Source organism: Tachyglossus aculeatus, chromosome 25, assembly GCF_015852505.1.
Source record: "Tachyglossus aculeatus isolate mTacAcu1 chromosome 25, mTacAcu1.pri, whole genome shotgun sequence".
Lineage (NCBI taxonomy): Eukaryota > Metazoa > Chordata > Mammalia > Monotremata > Tachyglossidae > Tachyglossus > Tachyglossus aculeatus.
The window spans coordinates 19,867,108-19,891,002 of record NC_052090.1 but is presented as its reverse complement, the minus strand read 5'-3'; the positions used below and the strand labels follow the sequence as shown (position 1 = coordinate 19,891,002).

The following is a 23,895-nucleotide window of genomic DNA, read 5'->3' as shown; positions in this document are numbered from 1 at the left end:
GATCAGAAGCTGGTTTAACATATAAGCTAGCATCTGAAATTGTACTGTGATATAAACAGCTGCCATTTTTTTTAAAAGAAATGCCATACCGATAGGTGGCCGTGTCTTGACACAAAGGTACAATTGGATTATAATTACGAAGTCACTGATGAATGAATAGCAGAAACCTTCATGGGGTTGAGCCCTCAATGGCTGACTTGTAGTAGTAATAGTATTAAGCATTCACCGTATGCAGAATACTGTTCTAAGTGCTGAGAAATGGACATGGTCCCTGGCTCTTTGCAGAGGGACTCACAATCCAGTGTGCACAGTGGGGAAAAAAGAGTTCTCTTTGTTGAGCTTTCCCTTAGGCCTGATCCCTCATGGGAGAGAAGTGTAAACTTCCAGTTTTAGAAGCACGCTGTCCCTGGCAGGCTACAAGAGTGTCATTTGGTGGAGTGGAAGGAGCAATTTACTAAATGTCCTTTTATGCCATGAAACACCAGCTATTTATTCAGGCCATTATCAGTCTGGAATTTAATAACCTGTGTTCTTTAGGCCCAAATGCTGCTCCACTCTAAAGGGATTCCGTAAAGTCAGCAGACTTCATTGGCACAGAAATCTTTTCACGCTCACTTCCCCATCCAGAAAGCGAACATGACCAGGGCAATGTCTGCTGGCACCTCATCACAGATCACTCTGTTGTCCCACATCTCTCTCACCGGGGCCTTTTTGTTTCCTGAAAGGGAACAGAATAGGACCGTCATCTCTTACAGAGTACACAAATGGTCTGAAACTTTAAGAGTTTATATTTGAAACACATAGGTTGGAAGTAATTGTGAACCACCTGTGAAATTCCATATTCCCGATAAAGCCATTTACAGGTGTGATAATGGGCAGGGCAGTGAATGTAGTTTGATCGCAATGCAATAAATGTTCACTTGAATTTGGGAGAAGGAAACCATCCAGAGATTAGATGGGAAACCAAGGCCGACGTGGATTTTCCAAGTTGGTTACAGATAATGCCACCAAATTATGTTCACCCCAAAACACCTTTCAAACATCTCTCTCAACCATTGGTAGAACTGAAATCGGGAAAGTGGTGTGTGTCGTTGGGGGTATTGCTTTTGCCCTTTTGCTTTTCTGGGACTGAAGCTTGCCTGGAAGGAGGCTTGATGACTGTGTTCTGGAAAGAAGCTCATTTCTCTCTGATTCCAAAGCCAAGAACAAAAAGTTGGAGAGTCTACATTTTTTTCCCCCTTCATTGCATCTGAAGTTTTCATAAACTAGAGAGGGCCATTCCCAACTTTCCCGGATGTGTAATCTCTGATGTGTTGGGCCTTCCGTTTTAAGTCCCATCCAGCGCTGGTAATTCATTCAGACGTATTTATTGAGTGCTTACTGTGTACAGAGCATAATCTCTCTGAGGCTACTTCTGGGTGGCATTGGCATGAATGCAAAACAAAGGAGAAATCAGTCTCCTAGTTGGTGACACTTCCCCCATGGCTTTCCCAGGCCACTCTGCAGTCAATCATATTGACTGAGCACCTACTGTTCTTTCCCCAACCGACTGTTCAGCTTTTCCACAAGCCCCTCTGGGTGGTTCTTCTTCCACTCCTCCAGCCGGCCATGAAAATACCGTGGCAGAAATGGGAGGAGGGAAAAGGAGTCTTCTCTTCCTCTGTAGCCAGAAAGGGGGTGAGCAGGATCTTCCCGGTAGATGGAAGGACCCAGTTTCCTGTGCACTCATTAGTTGACAGTGATTGGTGCTTTTTCTGGCCAGTCCCAGGGGTTCATTATTGAGAAGCTTCATTCATCTCTAAGTGCCCCAAATAATACATGTAGCAAAATAAACATACTAGTGCAGCTGAAATGAAAGACTTACCTATCCAGGATCCCCTGGTTGCTATGCTGTGCCCTGCCCAATAGCACATCTAGGTGTGGGAGCAAAATCACCTCCATAAATCATTGAATTGCAATGGCAGATCTTGGAGTTTTTGTCTGGTTAATGGTGATGGTTTCAAGTCTGGTCATTCTGTTGTTGTCAAAAGAAGCCAATTTAGTTCCCATTTTTAACAGTTTTGTGTTTTTGTTCACACCTATCACTAGGAACATTGGAATTCCCCTGTAAGCCAGACACCCCATTGCACAAATGTTTATGCTGGTTTTGGTAGCTACCTAATCAGTCTGCCCTAGTCATGTTTCTCATAGTGCCCAGAAGTGTGAAGGCCTTGTGACACTCAGGGGAAAAGTGTTGGTGAGCCACGAGGTCATTTTGTTGGTTTTGAGCTATAAGGTTGTAATTTGCCGGTTTAACCATATATCAGGAACATATCCCTTTGGGAAATTGGTGACATTTCAGCAACCTAACTGGAGTACTTCTTTTTCCTGGCGCTAGGTTCTGAGCTTGACTCCTAATGACGGCTTTGCCAAAGTGCATTATGGCTTCATCCTGAAGGCAGAGAACAAGATTGCCGAAAGCATTCCTTACCTGAAGGTACCTGTCATTGTTGCACTTGCTTTCCCTTCCGCGGGCCTCTTTACTTGGGCTTCGAGGGTGGATAGATTTTTGCTCTCCAAAACTGGAACCCCATATCCTGGCCCGCCCACCCATTCAGATGTCCTGAGCCCTGGGCCCATCTCTGCAGAGCAGCTGTGAAGGTTCGATGCCTGGAAGTGGTTTCTGGGGGGACACAGTGGGCTGATGAGGAGTGCTTTAAGGAAAGATGCATTCGTGCTTATCTAGATTAGCATTAAAAATCTAGCTAATTGGCAACATGTATTGATCTTGAAAAATTAAGCAGAGATTTAAAAAGTGAACAAATAGTGATCAAGGGATTTTTTTAAAGTATTCTGTCAGCGAGTTAAATACCATGAAATCATGATTTTCCCAGAGAAAAGCAACTGTAAGATAACTACAGGTCTTTGAAGTGGAATTGAATTAAGTTGGTTGAATTCATGACCTGAGGTAGCGGGTGCTTTAAATTATTTAAATGAAAAAATATTTTTTTCATCATATGGTGATGTCTCCCAGACCCTCTGAGGTGGAGAGAGGGGAAGCATTAGCGTTCGCATGGGAACTCGCGGGCATCAATGGCCAGGCTTGGAGGGGTCACCAGCTCATTTCTTCCCATTCTGAAACTATTTCTACTGGGCTCAGGTGGCATTTATCATTACCTATCATTTATCATTTGGACTGAAGAGCTTACCAAAGAAAGCCACTTAAAAGTGGAGGTATCAGATTTGTTTAGACCAGTGATTCCCAAACTGTCCCAGTTAGCATTAGGGTGTTTCCCAACTGGTGGCATGCCACCACATTGGGGATACTCAGCAGGGGAGAAGAGGGAATGGGATTAGCTGGCTTTGTATGGTGGTACCTCAGTGGGCTAACCAGTGAGGAAATGACTACTGAAGAAAGACGTGCGGCAGGAACTTGGACCAATGAGGAGAAGCTGAAGCCAGGGACATGAGCCAGTGAGAAAGACTTATGGCAGTGGGATGAACAGGTAAGCTGCTTGGATAAGCAGCATGGCCTAGTGGATAAAGCACAAGTGCGGGAGCCAGAGGACATGGGTTCTAATCCCAGCTCTGCCACTTGCCTGCTGTGTGACCTTGGGCAAGTCACTTAACTTCTCTGTGTCTCAGTTTCCTCAACAGCAAAGTGGGGATTCATTACCTGTTCTCCTTTGACTGTGAGCCCCATGTGGGACAGGGACTGTATCCAGCCTGATTAATTTGTGTCTAGTCCAGTTCTTAGAACAGTGCTTGATAAGAACAATCATAAGGAAAAAAATAAGAAAAGTCTTGAGGTGGGATCATGGGCCAGTGAAGAAAGACTTGAGGCAGGGGTGGGTATCAGGGACGAAAAGCTTGAGGCAGGGTCATGGACCAATGGGGTGAGACTTGAGGAGCAGAGCGGACTTGAGGAGAGTAGAGGGGTTCTTACCCACTATAAGAGCAAAGATGCTATACCTAGGTTTGGTATGCTCCATGTGGGGAGGGTAGTGAAGAAACCTGGAAAAAGATGAGTGTGTTTTGTGAGTTGTGAGCTTTTTGTGTATGTTTTAAACTATAAAGTTGTAGACAATTGCTCAAATGTTCAGATTTGAATATGCAGAAAGTTCCTTGAAGCCTAGTTAGAGTCCAGGGCCCTCATGGTTCCCAGACCAGTTCCCTACTGTGTTTGGGGCTGCTGCTTATGATCCCATCCTTCTCATTTTCCAGTGCCTCTTCTGCTTCCCTCCGCATCTTTCTGCACCCCATCAGTGATACTCTCCTTTTCAGTCTTTGTTGAGCTTCTCTTCTGCTTCCCACCCTCTAAGTGAGGGAGTCCCTCACTTAGGCTCAAAACTGAGCCTTCTCAGTTTTGGGTCCCCTTCTACTATCCCTCTACACTCACTCGCTGGGAGAACTCATTCACTCCCTGGCTTCAACTCCCATCTCTGTGCAGATGATTCCTAAATCAACATCTCCAGGCCCGAACTCGCTCCTTCTCTGCAGTCTTGCATAGCCTCCTGCCTTTGGGTCTGTGTTCTTTTCGCTGGGCGACCCTGCTTCTCCTCTTCTCTTGTTCCACCTTTGCTTTTTGAGACACAAGAAGTTTATCACCCCAATTAAATCATATAAATTAGTAGTAGTAATAGTATTTGTTAGCAGTGGGGCCTTGTGGAAATAGTACATCCTAGGTATCAGAGGACCTGGGTTCTAATACGCTTTCATACCGTGTGACTTTGAGCAAGTCACTTAACTTCTCTGTATTTTAGGGTCCTCCTCTGTAAAATGGGGATGAAGTACCTGGTGTCCCTTCTTCTTAGACTGGGAGCCCTATGTGGGACCTGAACTGTGTCCAACCTGATTAGCTTGTATCTACACCCATTGCTTAGAACAGTGCCTGGCATAGAGTTAGCACTTAACAAATGCCATTAAAATAAAATACAAACAAGCATAAACAACAAAGTTCAGAGTCCAACAGGTCAGGTGGTAAAGGGGAACAGTGGGGCCTCAGGTTGCAGGCACAGTCCAGGTCACCCAGAGTCCTGATGCATCCAAAGCTTCCCACACCCTAAAATTGGAAGGAGCCTCGGGTGGTGGCCACAGCGAGAGCTTCTCCTAGCCTCCGTAGGCCTGGGGCCGATCAGAATTGAAGGCCGAGGATGGCAGGCACCCTCTCCTCTCCTCCTTTCCCCTCTCTATTCTCCCTTCCCCTCACCTTCCCCCTCCCCTCCACTCTCCCACAGCAGCCTCTGAACTAGGATTTCTGACCTAACAGTACCTCTGGTTTCATCCTTTCACCAGGAGGGCCTGGAGTCTGGTGACCCTGGCACTGATGATGGCCGTTTTTATTTCCATTTGGGTGACGCCATGCAGAGAGTCGGCAACAAAGAGGTAAGAGTCCCAGGGACTCATCTCTCCTGGTTTTGGGTCCCAGCTTAAGAACACAGAGAAAGTTACTGGGAGAAGGTGTTTGCAGATGAATGTGGCCAAAGCGTGAAGGCCTTGGCTGCCCGTGCCTTGGAGGGTAGTTTAAGCGATGACCATCTTAGGAGCACTCTCAGTCAGAACCAGAGTGGGAGGTAAACCAGGGCAGGCCAGACTGGGCTCCAGATAATAATAATAATGATGGTATTTGTTAAGCGCTTACTTTGTGCAAAGCACTGTTCTAAGTGCTGGGGGGAATACAAGGTGATCAGGTTGTCCCCTGGGGGGCTCACAGTCTTAATCCCCATTTTACAGATGAGGTAACTGAGGCACAGAGAAGTTAAGTGACTTGCCCAAAGTCACACAGCTGACAATTGGCAGAGCCGGGATTTGAACCCATGACCTCTGACTGCAAAACCCGTGGTCTTTCCACTGAGCCACGCTGCTTCTCCTAGGCCCTCCAAAGCGCTAGGTACCAAGGTACCTATGTACCAAAGCACTGGGGTAGATGCAAGTTTATCAGGTTGGACACAGTCCCTGTCCCACATGGGGCTCACACTCTTATCCCCATATTTTACAGATGAGGTAACTGAGGCACAGAGAAGTGAAGTGACTTGCCCAAGGTCACACAGCAGACATGTAGTGGAACTGGATTATTCATTCATTCAATCATATTTACTGAGCGCTTACTGTGTGCAGACCACTGTACCAAGCGCTTGAAAAGTACAGTTCGGCAACAGATAGAGACAATTCCTACCCAACAGCTGGCTCGCAGTCTAGAAGAGGGGATTAGAACCCAGTTCCTTCTGACTCCCATAAGCCATGCTGCTTGTATCCTTGGACAAGTCACTTTATTCCTCTGTGCTTCAATTTTCTCAACTGTAAAGTAGGGATTCAATACCCATTCTCCCTCCTATAATAGACTGTGAGTCCAATTTGGGACAGGGATTGGATCTGACGTGATTATCCTGTAGCTACCCCAGTGCTTAGTACAGTGCTTGGTACATAGTAAGCACTTGACAAATACCGCAATTATTATTCTCATCTTATATCTACCCTAGTGCTTAGCAAAGGCACATAGGCAGCCCTTAAACAAATGCTATTGTTGTTATTATTATTATTATTTTTGTGTGATGGACACCCAGCTGTGGCCTTGGGCAGCATCTGCCCAGAAGTTATAGTATCCTCCCTGGGAACGGTCAATAAATCGCCCCAGGTGTAATTACTACACAGTCCTGTGCAGTTGTCTGTATTCCAAAGTCTCTCGCAGTCAAAGGATGTTTTCTCCAAGTTACCTATACATTTTCTTTAAAACTTCCAAATTGCAATTCCTTTTCCTTGAGGGCACACAGATCACGTTCCTTCAAATGAATTCTAGATTGTTTTTAGTTCCTGTCAAGTCATTTTTTGATAAGCACGAACAAGGGGTTAGTCTAACACAAGCAGGCAGAACGTCTCAAGTCTCAACTAGACAAAAGCAATTTGGGGATGAGGGGGGAAGGGAAGCAGCATTACTTCAGGCGATTAAATCTCAAAGGCTGGAGACTGCAATTGTTTTCCCTTTAGATGAAAGACAATTAAGGTCTTTACCCTCAATAATCTCCTGATTTGTAAGGAAGGCACTTTTACAACTGAATATGGATTGCCTACTGCAAAAGAAATCTTTCAGAAGTGATTGCAATGCACTGCTCTAACCCCACGGAGTTTGCTCTTTGTTTTATATTTGATTAGTTTTTCCACAATGGTGTGCTCCTACAGCAGACACCCTGCTAAATGATTGAATTAATCAATCAATGGTATTTATTAAGTACTTACCGTGGGCAGAGCACTGTGCTAAGCACTTGGGAGAATAGAAGTCAACAGATTCGGTAGACACGTTCCCTGCCCTCAAGGAGCTTACAGTTTAAAGGGGGAACTCCGCTAGAGTTCTCAGGCTTGGAAGGGTTCTTGCACTTCGGCTCGGTAGTCCTCATGGACCCTCCTGGCTTTAGCGAATTTCAAACTTAAAGAGGGAAAAAGGCCAGTGCTTAAAATGTGGGGTCGCACAGACTAACAGACAAGGTAGAAGCAGATCCTGATTTGCAAAGGGCAAAGTGGAATATTGGGAACCACTGGCGAGCTTTTGGAGGCAAATGAGGCTTTGGAGAGAGAGATTCTCTCCCTCCCCTCCCCCTCCTGAGAAGCAGATAAAAAGGGGTCACTTAAAGACCATATGGAGAAAGCCCTCTTCAAAAGAAACATATGGAGAGGCCTTCTTTTCAGGCAGCTGTCATGAAAAGGCTAATCAGCTTGAAAACGTTTTGTATCATGTTACAGCTACCTCCAAATCACGAAATGTTGCCCCTTCTGTCAAAAGGAAGTTACAGAAACTGAAAATTTTGATATGGGTGATCAGTATAACCTTGCCAGTGATTACCTGTGCCTAAGCAACACTGCATACACCCTTGACCCTGGCTACCTGAAGATAGCTGCTTTGCATATAAATGCAGAAAGGAAACGTGTTAGCAACCAAATTTTCAATTCAGTAGTTCAATTCTTGTGAAGTCAAGTGTTTAGGACAGTGCATTGCACCCTGTGGATGGTCAATGAATACTATTGCTATTATTTAGTCACTGTTGCACTCTACATATTCCATATGCTCTACTATGCTATCAGTAATACTAGGATATATGAGGGAGTGTGTGGCTAAAAAGGCCAATGAGGGCACTCCCTCTTCCCCCATCCCCTCAATGTACAAACAAAAAGGTTGTCAGTCAGTCAGTTGTATTTATTGGGCACTTACTGTGTGCAGAGCACTGTACTAAGTGTTTGGGAGAGTACAATACAAAAATAAACGGACACAGTCCCTACCCACAATAAGCTTATGGTCTAGAGGTTGTCCCTTGTTGTCAGTGGGTTTCATGTTTGCAGCACTCGGTGCTGTTTTCTGTTTCTCCTCCATGATTTCTCATTCATCCTGAAGTTTTTGCTCACAATTGGGCAGGGAATGGGTCTGTTTATTTTGTTATATTGTACTTGCCCTTCTTTCGAAAGTTGTGGAAACTGAAAATTTTAATATGGACGATCAGTATAACCAAGTACTTAGTACAGTGCTCTGCACACGGTAAATGCTCAGTAAATATGATTGCATGAAGGAAAAAGAGCCACTCCAATCATGATACATCTTATTGGTCTATCCTTGACTATTGACTCCCTCCTGCTTAGACTGAGAGTCCTATGTGCCTCAGTTACCTCATCGGTAAAGTGGGGATTGAGACTGTGAGCCCCGCATGGGACAGGGACTGTGTCCAACCCAATTTGCTTGTATCCATCCCAGTGCTTAGTACAGTGCCTGGCACCTAGTAAGCACTTAACAAATACCACAGTTATTATTATTACGTGGGGCAGGGGCTGTGTCAAATGTGATTAATTCATACCTAGCCCTGTTTAGAACAGTGCTTGACACTGGGAAGTAGTATAGCTTAGTGGAAAAAGTATGGGCCTAGGAATCAAAAGGACCTGGGTTCTACTCCTTGGCTCCACCACTTTTTTTTTTGGTGGTGTTTATTAAATGCTTACTAGGTGCCAGGCACTATACTAAGCACTGGGGTAGATAAAGCTACTCAGGTTGGACAGAATCCAGGTCCCACATGGGGCTCACAGTGTTACAATTGATTGATTAATCCCCATTTTACAAATGAGTTGCTGTGCAAACTTGGGCAAGTAACTTCCCCATGCTTTAGTTACCTCATCTGTAAAATTGGGATTAAATCCAACTCCTTCCTATTTAGACTGTGAGCCTCATGTGGGACTGGGACCATGTCCAGCCTATTTATTGAGCACTATGTGCAGAGTACTGTACTAAGCACTTGGGAGAGTACAATATACAGTTTTTAGATGTGTTCCCTACCCACAGCAAGCTCACAGCACTATGCTTAGCTCTTGAGAAAGTATAGTAGGAGTGGGTTGATGCAATCTCTGCCCACAGGGAGCTTACAGTCTTCAGAAGGGGACTAAGTTTGAGCCTAGTAAAAGCCTTACTTATGTTCTTGTCCCTTGGGATCTTACAAAATGGCTTGGGCCCCCAGAATTCCCTCCAAATTAAAAATGGTGCCGTGGACAAGGAAGAATTTTAATGAAGGTTGAAATGAAAATTCTCAGCATTATCATTATCCCATTAGATTGCAAACTCCTCGAGGGCAGGGAACAAGGATTTTGCTAAAGCTGTTTTCTCCCAGGAGCTTTGTCCAGTGCTCCTGCCCCAGGCTGTGCTTAATCAGTGCTGTGGACTGATGAATGTTGTCACCAAAGGCTGTTGATCATCACTGCCTCACTAGAATGTCATTCCTGTCTGCTTCCCGTGCCTTACTTTATTCAGACCCAATTTTACCCATGTGTCTAATGTCACTCCTTCTCTCATCTCTCAGGCTCACAAATGGTATGAGCTCGGGCACAAGAGAGGCCATTTTGCATCCGTTTGGCAGCGTTCCCTCTACAACGTTAATGGGCTGAAAGCCCAGCCGTGGTGGACCGCCAAGGAAACCGGCTACACCGAGTTAGTGAAGGTGAGAAGGTGAGGGCTCGGCCCGGCCCACACTCAAGCCTGCTGTCCCACTGACCCGCTGACCTGCTGTCCTGTTGGGGCTCCTCCATGACGGTGGGGAGGGGGCCCTGCTGAATCGGCCCTTGTCATTTGGAAATCGTGGCTGGACCGTGTGGTTCTCCGACGCTCCCTGTTCTGATCCAACTTGGAGCTCTGTCAAAAGCCAACTGGACATTTCCCGGCCCAGTCAGTCATATTTATTGAGCACTTACCATGTGCAAAGCACTGTACAAACACTCTGCTCACTCCAGTGTTGAGTTTCACAGCTCAGTTCGGCGTGTGAAGTCCAGTTCCACATAATAGGGCTGCCTGTCCCAGTCAAACCCATTTGAGGAGTTTTAGTGGAATACACCTTCTCATGCGTTTAAGGCATTATCGTTCCAAACTGCCACTTGCCAAGAACCGTAACCACCAGATTGGCTTGCCGCGACTGGTAAATGGCCACTCCGAGGGACAATTCTTCAGAAGAAATTGTTCAATCAGTTGGTCAGCGGTATTTATGGAGCGCTTGCTATGTGCAGAGCACTCTACTAAGCACTTGGGAGAATATAGTACAACAGAATTAGTGGACATGTTCCCTGCCTATAACAAGCTTATAGTCTAGAGTCTATGAGCAGGGTTTCTCTTATTTTTAAATTAATCATCTACCCGCCTGCATAATAGTCCCCAGGTTTTGGAATCTCAGAGACAAGACCTCCCCGGTTCGAATGTCATCGCATTAGGGTCAACATTTTAAAGTAACTATTATGATTGTGTTCTATTAGCAACTCCTGCAGTTGAAATGTTCTTGGGCAAATAGCTGCTAGAATTATCCTTGTTGCATATTCCAGTGACCTGAAGAGACAGTTATTTTCTTGAAGTCATGGGACCGTATTAAGGAAAATACCTTGAACATATTTCTTAAGGTTAAATTCTCACTCTCTGAAGAGCTGTATAGCCTCCCTGTTGCCCTTTGCTGCTGAAATCTCTGTGATGAGTGGAGTTGTGATCAAATAATGAGATAAGAACTTAAGGAAGAAAATTCAAAGTGTGTTTTCTTTTTAGGCCTCATTTTCATGAAAATATGGAAGTTGTCTCCCAGGCCAAAATTATCAAAGCTTGAAGGCGCTTAGAGAGTGTTTATCATAGAAATGGAAACTGAAACAGATTAAGGTCTTTACTGGGTTGTCAACAGAAGGGCTTTTTTTTCTAACCAGGAAAAATCCACCATTCCTTTGAGGCCCACATTTCCCTATCTGAGAAGAGTAGCTCACTGTCCCTCCCAGCACCACGGCTGATGTGGATACTAAGACATCTGCAGAAACTATTCCCCACCCCAACCCTGGCCTACCACAGTCACCACTTGAGAACAGAAAGCTGCAATTCAAAAATTCCTCCTGTTGGTAGTCACCCGAACCAAAGCTCTTGCAGACATCCCGGACACACACACACACAAAAACCCAGCAGGAGGAAGTGCTTATGATTTTTTTCATTTCCAAACATCTGTTCTGATGTAAACAAATAGCATTGCAGATCATCTTACCCTTTCCTCAAATTGGAGTTTTATTACATTTGGAAAGGATCCCAGGAATACTTTGCCAACTGGGTAGCACAGTGAACAGAAATGATTGATTAAAATAGCTCTCGGGCTGTCATTTGGCTCCCACAATGTGGCTCTTATTAATTAAGAAGTCCACTGTGTATGAGTGCTCTCACCTGGAGCGAGAGACCAGCCAAGTCACCTGGCTCTGGATGCCACACGTGGCTCAAAAATGGCTCCGAGGCGGGGGGAGGAGCTCAGTGGCTTTGTGGCCTTGATTTGTCAGGTGGAATGACTCAAGGGGAAGCCAAAAATCCATCAATCAGTGGACATTTATTGAGAGCTTACTGTGTGCAGAGCACTGTACTAAGTGCTTGGAAGGGAACAACAGAGTTGGAAGAAACATTACCTGCCCACAAGGATCTTACATTCCTGAGGGGTAGATAAACATTTAATTACAGAGAAGGACATAAACACTTAATGGGTACCAACTGTATAGGTGATGTAGAAGAGAGAGGGATTGGGGAGAAGAGGGCTTAATCAGGGTAGTCCTCTTGGAGGAGAAAGGGGTCAGCTTTAGTGGTGGAACTAGACTGTAGATAAAGAAGATGAGTGACTCACTGTAGAAAAGGAAGAGATCATGGGAGTTTTCTGGTGATCAGCAAGGAGCTTGGCTGTTCAATTTTCAGTTTGTTTTTCAAGGTATTAAATACTGTGAGTCAAACACTGTTCTACGCACTGGGGAAGGTACAAGTTAATTAGGTTGGACACAGTTCCTGTCACGCACGGGGCTCATAGTATAAGTAGGATAGAGAACAGGTATTTCTCCCCCATTTTACAGTTGAGGAACCGGGGCACAGAGAAGTTGTGACCTGCCCAAGGTCACATAGCAAGCAATTACCTGAGCTGGGATTAGATACCAGGTCCTAAGACTCCCAGTCCAGTGTACTTTCCATTAGGCCATGCTGCTTCTCTATTATTCAGTTATATTGTATCTAATAATAATAATGGTGATGGTATTTAAGCACTTACTATGTGTCAAGTACTGTTCTAAGCACTGGAGTAGATACAAGGTAATCAGGTTGTCCTGTGTGGGGCTCACAATCTTAATCCCCATTTTACAGATGAAGTAACTGAGGCACAGAGAAGTTAAGTAACTTGCCCAAAGTCACACAGCTGATAAGTGGCAGGATTAGAACCCACAACCTCCGACTCCCAAGCCCACGTTCTTTCCACTAAGCCACGCTGCTTGTCACCTCAAGGCTTAGCACAGTGCTAGGCACCTGGGAATACCATCAGGAATATTTGTTTTTAGCCCTGCCCCGTCACCTCGGAAGGAATCTGACGTTGGTTGTCAGTGTCTCAGCGGGCCGAAGGCAGATTTGTGTGGAGAGAGGAAGTGAGTTGTTCAGCCCTATTTTGGTTAGAACGCATATGCCTAGAGAGTTTCTGAATATGGCATCTGCAGTGTTCAACCGGAAACGGCACAGTGTGAAATTCAGAACAGGCCATCCTCCTTTAACAGGTGCACAGAGTAGTTGGTTTTCTCCTCCACAGGGCTGTAGGGTTAGGGTGGCAGCCCTGGGGGGCTGTTAATTGTGTCCATTGTGAGAAAGCCCCTCCACAGAATTCCCCCTGCCGACTCCCTGATGGTCACCCCTAAACAAGTAGACAGGAGAGGGAGCTGAGGAAGTGGGATTATGGGGTGGCGGTCATGATGGCGATGGGCCTTTTCATTCGTTAACCCTTGTACCTGGGGAGGATTAACTCTGGGGCGGTCTGGGATTTCCATTGAGAATTTGTGCCAAGGGGGCAGGGCCTTCTGTATGGGGCCCAGGCACGGTGACGGTGGGTTATGGCACCACCCACTGTATGCTGGGTTGGAAGGTCTCGAAACAGAGGAGCGTCGGCAAAGCAGGAAAACCAATTCCCATAGCATCTGTGAAGCCAGATTAAATGTGATCCGGAGGCTAAACCAGCAGTTTAGTGGCCTTTGCTCCTTTAGGCTCTCAGCCCAGCCAGCTCATTCTTAGGAGCCCGAGAAGGGAAGGCAGCAAGGCCTAGTGGAAAGAGCACAGGCCTGAGAGTCAGAGGACTTGGGTTCTAATCCCAGCTCTGCCATTTACCTGCTGTGTGACCCTGGGCAAGTCACTTCACTTCTCTGTACCTCAGTTCCCTCATCTGCAAAATGGGGCTTGCTCTCCCTCCTACTTAGACTGTGAGCCCCATATGAGACCTGATTATCTTGTATCTACCCCAACACTTAGTACAGTGCTTGGCATGTAGTAAGCACTTAATGAATTCCATTATTATTATTATTATTATTTATTATTATTATTACATGCCAGGGAAGGACTCTCTCAGGCAAGCCCTTAAACAATGCTTACTCTGCTGTCTCCAGCTTTCGGCAGTGGAGATTTGCACTTCAGCACCTTTCCACCAACCTCGGGCAGCTGAGAAATATAATGGAGAAATAAATAAATGCCCTGTAGGAAGAAAAGGTATATTGTTCCTGTGAGTATTCCTGTGTATAGTGACCATTCTGGGCAGGATAGTAAAGGTAACTATCCCTTCTCTCCCCAGCCCCTGCCATGAACACACTCTTCTCCTCACCAAAACTTCTCTGATTTGCCACACCCAAAAGAGAAAATTCACATTGTTTCCCAGTCTTGGGAATTCACATGCACAGCAGCTGTTGTCATCCCTGGAGCAGAATCAGCATGTTCCATCAAGCACAAATTTAGGGTCCTAATTTTCACTGAGCCTGTGCTCTCTCGCCTTCACAGGCAGAGGCTGAGGGCTGTTGTTTCTCCGTTCATGCCACCGCCCAGCTCCCAGCCCAGCCCCTACCCATTGGCCCACTGCTGTCTTGAGGCCTCCCCCTCTCCCCACCCTGGGTTGTCCCCTGCTTGGCTCCTGAGAGGGAGGAAGGCTTCACCCTCTTCATCCTTCTTTCTTGTCTTTCTCCTGGAAATCTGCCCCAGTTGTGAGCAGTGTCCCAGGTAAGCAAATGGAGGGGCCTTTTTCAGAGCAGGGCATGAGAAAGGGTCTCTGTTCACGAAGGAAGCTCTTCTTTAGCCGGAGGCCTGGAGACCCTCCCTTGCAAGGTCATTTCCTCGATGGTAATTGTGTCTCCTGCTTCCATTGTATTTCCTCAGGCAAGCGTTTGGCCTCCTGCATTGACCCCAGGGGGAGCTCAGTGAGCACCACTTCCACCTGCAATTCTCAGCAGGTCGGCTTCACAGCTCCAAATCAACCCACAGATCTACTAACATAAGCCAGTTGAAGTAGATACTGGTGTAAATGTCGTTGGCTTGAGAGAATTGTTTAAAGATTCTACACTCGGAAAGTACAGGGGACAAAGCTAAGTCTTGTTCGAGCCCATTGGGAATTTGAGAGCAGCTAAAGAGGTCTCCAATTCCCAGCTGAATATTAGCAGCCCGAGAGGGGTCAAAGAACAGGCTTTCAGAAGTCTTCATCGTGACCACACCAATGAGTTGGTAGCTGGAATGCCTAAAGTGGCCCCAAAAGTGAAAATGGATGGAGTTCTAGTGGGCCTATTGAGGCAGCCATGGTCAACAAAATGGCTTGACCACTCCAGAGGAACTTCAGAATCAATCAGTGGTATTTATCTAGCATTTACAGTGTGCAGATCGCTGTATTTAGTGCCTGGGAAAGTACAAAATGACAAAGTTCATAGACATGGTCTCTGTCCACAAGGAGCTTGCAGAGGGAGACCAGAAAGGGGATGAGCATCTTCGGTCTTTCTCAGATAAGTGTTCACCCTGAAGGCATCAGGATAGGACCCAGCTAGATGCCCTTAATGGCATCATGCCAGTGTAACATGCACAGGTCCAGTTCTCTTGAACGCTTGGAATGGGAAAAGATACCCTGGGCAGATGCATAAAGCAGATCAGAAATATTTACGATACCTAGGTGACGGGATCCCAGGAATGACAGGACGGGTGCTTAAATGGCCCGGGCTACAAGTCTTAGAGGAAGCGAACACAGATTGCAAGACAATGTTACAGGGCTTGGCACTATGCGGGTAGTAACTGTTGCTCTCCCTCCAGGCACTGGAGAGGAACTGGAGGCTGATCCGTGATGAAGGCCTGGCCGTCATGGATAAGACCCGAGGCCTCTTCTTGCCCGAAGATGAGAATCTGCGAGAAAAGGGAGACTGGAGCCAGTTCACTTTATGGCAGCAAGGTAAGCCAGCCCCCTCTTTCAGTCTTTCCACCCCCAACCTTCCCACTTCCCTGCCGGGGCTGGAGGCAGACTCAGAGTTGAAATCCCTGGAGGGAAAGGAGAGGACAGGTACTAACCTGGGGAAAAGAGGGTGGTTCAGATGTTGGCTTGCATGGGACAAACATAAGCAATATTAGTATTGATTGATAATGATGGTATTTGTTAAGCGCTATGTGCCAAGCACTGTTCTAAGTGCTGAATAAGCACTTACCCCATAGAGAAAGCATTGGACTAAGTGCTGGAGTAGCAATGAGGTTATCAGATTGGACACCATCTAGGAGTTAGGACAGCAGGCATCTGAACTATTTTTTTATGGTATTTAAAAGTGCTTATGTGTCAGGCACTGTACTAAGCACTTGGGTAAATACAAGCTAATCAGGTTGGACACAGTCCGTGTCCCACATGAGGCTCACCATCTTAATCCCCATTTTACAGCTGAGGGAACTGAGGGCACAGAGAAGTTAAGTGACTTGCAGAAGTTTCACACAGCAGACAAGTGGCAGAGCCAGGATTAGAACCCAGGTCCCTCTGACTTCCAGGTCTGTGCTGTATCCACTAGGCCACACTGCTTCTCAACCTCATTTTAAAGATGAGGTAACGGAGACCCAGAGGGGCTAAGTGACCTGCCCAAAAGTCATTCAGCAGTGCTGGAGCTAGGACCCAGGCCTCCCAGCTCCCAGTTCCATGTTCTTCGAAATAGACCACACTGCCTCCTTTGACAGAAAACATTTCCGGACTCCCCCCTGGTTTTAACATAAATGCTTCCTAACTGCCAACCTGGGATTTGCTTCTCCAGAAATGTCCTGGACCGGTTTCATCAATGGCTCCCAGGGGATGTGGTGCAGTAAATGCGTATTTACATGTTTTGTCAGTGGGCCATGTGCAGAACCCGTGTTAGATCCTTGAATCTGAATATTTCTAAAGCCCCTTGATGTTGCCCATCTCATTTCATTCTCACAATGCCCCAGCCAAAGAAGAAGAAGCAGATGATATTTTTCTCCGTTGACAGATGAGAAAAGAGACTGGGAGAGAGAAAGTAAATTGGCCGAGATGAGCCAGCCGGTCGCAGAGTCGGAGCTCAGGAGGGTCCCTCGGGGTGGAGGTCAGGAGGCCGGAAAAGCCCAGGTGGCTGACACCAGGGGCCACGGAGAGGCACCGCTTGCTGGTGTGTGTTTGGTCCCTGGTGCCGGCCTCACTGCTGCCAGCTGGGCCCCTGGCATGAAGCCCACTTCCAGATCGAGGCCTTCCCCCAGTCTGCAACCTGTCACCGCTCCCACCAGCCCCCCACTCCCTACCCCCCAGGAGGTTGGGACCCCACCAAGCTCTTCCCGAAACACATATAGCCTCAAGCTGACACACACATCGTGGCCTTCCACAACCTAGCCATTCTGCCACTGCAACTGATCTTCTAGATCTTCCCAGCTCTGTTATATAGTACTTTCACAAGCACTTATTACAGTTCTCTGCACATAACGAATGCTCAATAAATACCATTGAGTGATGGACCGGCTGCCCATTTCCTGCTTTTAGTCCAAGGAGATGTGAGGCCAAAGGGTCATATCTCCCCCACTCCATGGTTACTGGGTCATAGGGAGACTTGCAGGCTTGGCTAGTAGAGTCTCTTACCCAGTGCTCTATCTCCTCTACCACTTTAGCCCGCACACAGCTGCCCTCCTGGGAGATGAAGACCAAGGTCACTGAGGCTGGTTTTCTGCAGGTCTGAGAGCCCAGAACCTCCCACTCCTTTCATCACCATTGCTCAGTATGATTTTACAGTAGACAGTCGGAGGTCAAGAGGCAGCATGGCCTGGTGGAAAGAGCATGGGGCTGGGTGGAAGTCAGGAGACTCAAGTTCCAGTCCCAACTTTGCACCTGACTTGCTGTGTAATCTTAGACAATTCCCTTAACCTCTCTGGGCCTCAGTTTCCTCTTCTGCGAAATGGGATTAATACTTGTGAGAGGTAATACTACTTGTAAGGATAAAAGAAGATCACCGATGTGATAAAAGTACCCAACAAAAACAAGTAATCAATTGATCGATAGAATTTTATTGAGCATTTACTGCGTGCAGAGCACTGAACTAAGCATTTGGGAGAGAACAATACAACAAAGGTGACAGACACATTCCCTACCTAGAAAAAGCATACAGTTGAGGGGAATAATTGTTATTACATTTTGGGTGGTTGGTGAAAGAAGACAACAGGGAGGCAGCTTGGCCTCCATCTGAGCCAAGTGGGAACAATCACAAGCTGGTGAGACTGAAAGGTGGACATGGGAAATGGTCCGTGTGGGGAGGACCTAAAGATCCCTCCCAGGTAGTGGCAGAGTGGGGGATCCGTGACTGGGACATAAGTGTGGCTAAAACCAGCCACTGGCCCAGGGGTCCCCAAGCTCCCTGCCAAAGCCAGGGAGCCGCTTCTGTGGCCAGTGCTGACCAGGCCCGGGGACAACCCTTCCCATCTTTGTCTCAGGCTCCTCAGCTGGAAAACGAGGGTGAGTGAGAGCTCCCTTAACCGCTGTCTCACCTTTACTCTCCCAGGCCGGAAGAACGAAAATGCTTGCAAGAGTGTTCCCAGGACGTGTGCGTTACTTGACAAGTTCCCGGAGACGACGGGCTGCAGGCGAGGGCAGGTACGGAGGACAGGGAGACTGGGAGGGAGCAGGGGAGGAGCAGGAGCGGGGAAGGCGGGACAAGTAATTTGTGCCCTAGTTGGAGCGGCAGAGACCTCGGCCCTGTCCTTCCCTGAATTCATGGGTGCAATATCCAGTGGTGAGGCCAACACCCAGACCCCAGTCTGCACAGAAGCCCCCCACTGATGCCGTGTCTCTCTCTTGTCCCCCCCGACCGCCCCCCCCACCCCCAACCAACTTCAGATCAAGTACTCTGTGATGCACCCCGGGACCCACGTCTGGCCACACACTGGCCCCACCAACTGCCGGCTGCGGATGCACCTGGGCCTGGTGGTGCCCCAACAAGGCTGCAGGCTGCGATGCGCCCAGGACACCACGTAGGTTTGCGGCCCCTTACTGGTCCTGAGACGGGCGGGTGGCCAGGCTGGGGCTGGGGCCGGGAACTGCTGGGCTCGGCTGCCGGCAGAACCCAGAGGCGGCGTCCCGACCGGGGGCTCCCAGGACAGATTGAGCAATTGTTTTTCCTCCCGTCGCTTGTCTCGCTTTTTCCCATAATTTCCGTGTGGAGGATGTAGTCATGTGTTCCCTGAGGCACTTGGAGCTTCCTCTCCAGGGGAGATCCATGGCCTAACAGGCACAAACGTTTGTCCTCTTCCTTCTCCTCCCATCTCTTCTCCCTCCTCTTCCTCATTCACTTCCTTCTTCTCCCCCTTCCACTTCCTCTCTCTCTCGCCCTTCTACCTCACCCTTCCACTTGCTCTCTACCCCCAGGTTTGTTCATTTCAATTGTATCCCCACTGGGTTAGGATTCTTTATTAGATGGTTATTAAGTACAGTCCTTAGTGGAGTCATCAGGTCCACACAAGTCACTGGTTCTTAACTGGTGAGGAAAATCTTGCCTGCTGTTCAATTCATTCATTCAATCATATTTATTGAGCGCTTACTGTGTGCGGGGCACTGTACTAAGCGCTTGGGAAGTACAGATTGGCAAATTATATAGACGGTCCCTACCCAACAATGGGCTCACAGTCTAGAAGGGCAGGATGTATTCAGCCATTGCTCAGAAGGGTGCTCAGTGTGCTTTACTTGGTCTCGTCGAATGTCACCAGGCCATCTCTCAGGGTCCCTCCAACCATCAAGGAGCTTTCCCAGGAATAAGCAGCTCAGGGAGGGGAGAGCAGTGAGTGAGATGGGTAGAATGCCGGTTTCTCTTCCGAACCTTCCCATGATCCACTCTGCTCCTGGCCACTCCCTGAGCCCTTCTGGGACTCAGTTTCCCACTCTGTAAAATGGAGGCCCCAACACCTACCGCAGCGCAGTGAGAGGAGGGCAGATGAGAGTCTGGAAAGTGCTTTGAGCTCCTTGGTGGTAAACTCTAGCAGCACCTGGGTGTCATTATTATTATTAGTCACATGAATTTCTAATTAACCACCCAAATTACAGTTGCTAATTATGTAATGTCATCATTATATCACTGTTAGTCTTGATGCTGGTGTTCAGTTCTAGCCAGCTGGAGCCCTTGGCTCCAGCTCAGGGCAGAGATTTGCCGTATGATTGGCATGGGGAGACTGGGTTTTCCTTCCATGACCCCTGACCCGCTGTGAAGCCCCAGCCACGAGGTCTCTCGTGACCAGAGCCCTGCTCAAAAGCCAGAGGGATTCTGAAGCTCGTTTGTCTCAAAAACTGTACACTGAAGGGGCTTTCCAGACCCCTTCTTCATCCTTACCTCTGCCCCTCTGTCTGTCCCAGCTCCCCACCTCCCCCCTGCCATCATTTGACGGTAAACTCTTATCAAATTTTGTGAGGCTTTTCTCACAAAGTAAGAATTAAGTGATCTGGGAAATATTGATTTGCATTCAAATGATGACTTGCTTTTAATCCCGCAGGGAGATAATGGATCTTTGACATGTTTATGACTCTTCCCTCTTTGTTGTGTAAAGCAGTGACCAATTCCCATGGCAGAGATCTATCTCTACACTGTCAGCCCGAGAGTCGCTGGCCACAAGCCTTCACTGCCTGAACCCTGAGTGCGAGTAGTGGGTGGGGGGGTAGAACTATGGTGGGGCCCACCATGGAATGTTTCTCGAAGGATGGAATCCCTGTCCTTGAGGTGCATATAGTCTACTAAATACACAGACGCACACACACGCACGTGTGGGGAAGCTTACTTGGTCTCCCTGGTGGTGACGTTCCAACCAGTCAGGCCCATCCTATCTGCTGGGCACAATAACGCAGGCATTCTCTGGTCGCAGAACATGGGCAGAAGGGAAGGTGCTGATCTTCGACGACTCCTTCGAGCACGAAGTGTGGCAGGAGGCCACCTCGCTGCGCCTGATCCTCATCGTGGATGTGTGGCACCCGGAGCTGACAACCCAGCAGCGCCAAAGCCTCCCCGCCATTTAACCGGGATTTGGGGGCCCGCGCCCATTGGCCAGTCGATGCCCCCCAGCGTGCCTGGCAGTCGACAAGCCCACGGGCCCCTCTGCCTCATCAGACTTGTGGTGCAAGGACTGCCCAGCTCGCAGAAGCACCAGGGCCCCACCCCAAAGCTTCTTCATGCTCCGGGCTCCGGGGAGGAGTCCGGCCCCATCGCACCCGAGTCAGCGCTGATGGGGCACCGGATCGTATATGCCTTGCCAGCCAAAGATTCCTCATCGGGAACAGGTACTTCTGTCGATACCAACCAATGTCCTTGGACGAGGAAATGCAGGTATTGTGAATAGATGGTTTTATTTTGTAATTTTTCTACCTGATTGTATTTTTCTATTGCACCTTTGATCTTTACCATGAACCACTACTTCTGGCTTTGGGTCATTTTCACAAAGAAAGCATGGAGTGCCCTGAACCTCCAGCTGTGGGCTCTGGCACACAGGCAAGCTGTGGCTTTTCTCCTCCCAACTAGTTCCTTTGGGTGCTCTATCCCCTGCAGTAAAGATGTGGTTGAGTCTTCTCTGGGGAATGGAGGATATGAAGCCCTCTGGCTGGAGCTCTTGCTCGCTTATACCTTGTATCCTAGGGTCTCCCACCGTCTCTCTCTGGGCAGGTGGTGGAAGAGCTTGTCGGGGTAATCTTCCCTGCCCCTCCCCAATCCCTCCAGGAAAATAATCAGTAACTGAGTCCCAAACCCACTTAGTAATGACCAAGATTTATTGAAAAGCAAATCTCCTTATCGTGCCTCCTTAAGCCTACTGCAAAAGGTCCTTCTGGGGAGGGTCGGCTCACAGCTGCCCTCCTTGATCCAGTGCATGCCCGAGCACAACCAGGAACTGCCCCTCTTGCAGGGGTAGATTAGGATACGGGGGCAGTTGAGGCAAATTGAAATACACTGTGAACCCTCTCCTCTCAGAGAGGTGACCTCTCCCTCTTCCTTGAAAGATCTCACCTCTTCCCAACACATTGCATTTGGCCGGGAAACAGCCAATAGAGGAAGCAGCAGTTGAGTTATCTTCAAGGCAGAGGCCCTAGTTAATATCAGAGGCTCAACTGACAATTCTAATTTTTTTCCAGAGAGGATTAAGTCATTCATATTCAGGGCCACAGTATCAGGGCAGCAAAGCATTCTGTTCTCCCCTAAGCCAGGGCACTGTTACGAACGCATTCGCTGAACAGTGCAGCTCCATTGGCTCTTGCACTGTGCCAGTCCCTTGGTGAGTGCCACTATGAACAAAGGCTACTGAAAGAGCTCCTCCAGCAAGGAGGAAAAGCACGATTCCCGTTACTGGGAATGTGCAGCCCTAACTGCCTCATTGGGAAATCCCAAGACATAACCCCTTCCAATTCCAGAGGGTCACAGTATTTCTAGGCAGTAGTCACACAGTGTGTCCCAGGCAGCCTGATAAATGAGGTTCCCACAAATCATGGGGTTCTGAGGATAGAACCTAAAGCTGATGAATTATTGATGAGTTTTTTGAAGTGTTGAAAATGGAAAGTTATTTCAATAAACAAGTCTGGAATTTTCTAGCTCTTTTCTTTGGATTCCCGTTGCTGTTCTTGAATATTGCATTTGAATTGACTCTGTTTACATTTGCACCGAGCATGTTAAAAATGGGAGGAGGAGGAGATGCGTTGTTTGTGTCCTAGCCACCTCCCGGGAGCCAGCTGCCAAGGACAGACCAGCGTGATGCAGCACAGCAATCAAGAAAGTAGCCAGCTTCCTCAGAGTAGAAGCTTCATAAGGATCGGGACGCAAGGAGGCAAAAGCCAGAAGAGTGTCAGGTGCTACAAATCTCTTTCCCTTCACTGATCTCATTTTTGTCCTCCTGCCCCCCCCACCGCCCGGGAGGTGCCAGCATGGTTAGGGACTGACTTTGTGGGTGCTCAGTGAAATTGGAACTGCAGTTGGCTATCATCAGTGGGTGTCTCTTTTGAGTGCTTAGCATGGCTCTCTGTAGCACAAGAAAATGACTTCCCCAGAGGTTTCTTCCTGACGCTCTGCTTTTATTGTGGCTATGATGGCATTTCTTAAGTGCTTACTGGGGGTCGAGCACTATTCTAAGTGCTGTCCTGCATACAGGGCTCACAATCTAAGTAGCGAGGAGAACAGGCATTGAATCCCCAATTTACAAATGAGGAAACTGAGGCACAGAGAAATTCAGTTATTTGTCCAGGGTGACCCAGAAGGCACGTGTCCTTTCTACTAAGCCACGCTGCTCCTCAATCCACTATGTGACCCAGAGTGGTGTCTGATCTGTGTTTGTTGATTTCTCTCACCAGAAAACTTCTGCAGCAGGTAGGTGGGTCCGGCACCTTCCAGTGGCTACGGACCCTTGTACACCGACAAGTTTTCTATCTCTGGCAGGACCTAAATTCAGACAGCCCAAAGGCTGCCCTTGTCAACCACAAGTCAGGAGGGAGGCTTTTCACCTCAGGATTCACTCGCTGTCCACTCCTACATTTGTGCACGTTGTTGTCGCTCAGTGGCAGAGAGACATGTCATTAGGCTAGACTGGTTATAGAAGTAGCATGGCCTAGTGGATAGAACATAGGCCTAGGCATGAGAAGGACCTGGGTCCTAATCCCAGATCTGCCACTTGTCTGCTATGTGGTTTTGGCCAAGTCACTTCATATCTCTGTGCCTTTTGCCTACTCTGTAAAATGAGGATTAAGACTGTGAGCCACTGATTAGCTCGTAGCTATCCTAGCACTTAGTATAGTGCCTGGCACATAACAAGGGCTTAACAAATGCCATTAAAAAAAATTAATGTGTGGCTTAGAGCTTTTGGGTGCCCTTGAGGGTTGTCGCAAGCGAGCCCCTGTGATTTTTCAAGAGATCAAAAAGAGCCTCTCCAACCAACCCAGATCTGAAAGAAAATGCCAGGTCGGGGAAAGGGTGTTTTGTCCTTCAGTATTTATTTAACAGGGAGTGAATGAGACGGAGAAGGACAGTCAAACTCAAGGCCAAGGAACTTGGTAACATCTGTCTCTTCCAGTATTGATTGGGTTTGGCTTCTTGTAACTGTACGGTGAACACGGACAGAAACGTCAAACGATGCAGTGCACGTGGAAGGCCACCATCTTA

The 23,895-nt window shown here is 47.7% G+C and overlaps 1 protein-coding gene across 4 annotated transcripts in view; it reads left to right on the top strand.

Moving 5' to 3' along the window:
• ASPH (aspartate beta-hydroxylase) overlaps window positions 1-22,337 on the top strand; it is a 106,471-nt gene extending 84,134 nt beyond the window's left edge. For all 4 annotated transcript variants that reach the window (XM_038766478.1, XM_038766476.1, XM_038766475.1 and 1 more), the window contains 7 exons: window positions 2,378-2,476; window positions 5,275-5,364; window positions 9,804-9,941; window positions 15,572-15,707; window positions 18,286-18,377; window positions 18,621-18,754; window positions 20,630-22,337. In XM_038766478.1, the coding sequence (XP_038622406.1) occupies window positions 2,378-2,476; window positions 5,275-5,364; window positions 9,804-9,941; window positions 15,572-15,707; window positions 18,286-18,377; window positions 18,621-18,754; window positions 20,630-20,780 (840 nt within the window). In that variant the 3' untranslated portion in view covers window positions 20,781-22,337. The remainder of the gene's footprint in view (window positions 1-2,377; window positions 2,477-5,274; window positions 5,365-9,803; window positions 9,942-15,571; window positions 15,708-18,285; window positions 18,378-18,620; window positions 18,755-20,629) is intronic.
• Window positions 22,338-23,895: the final 1,558 nt, after the last annotated feature.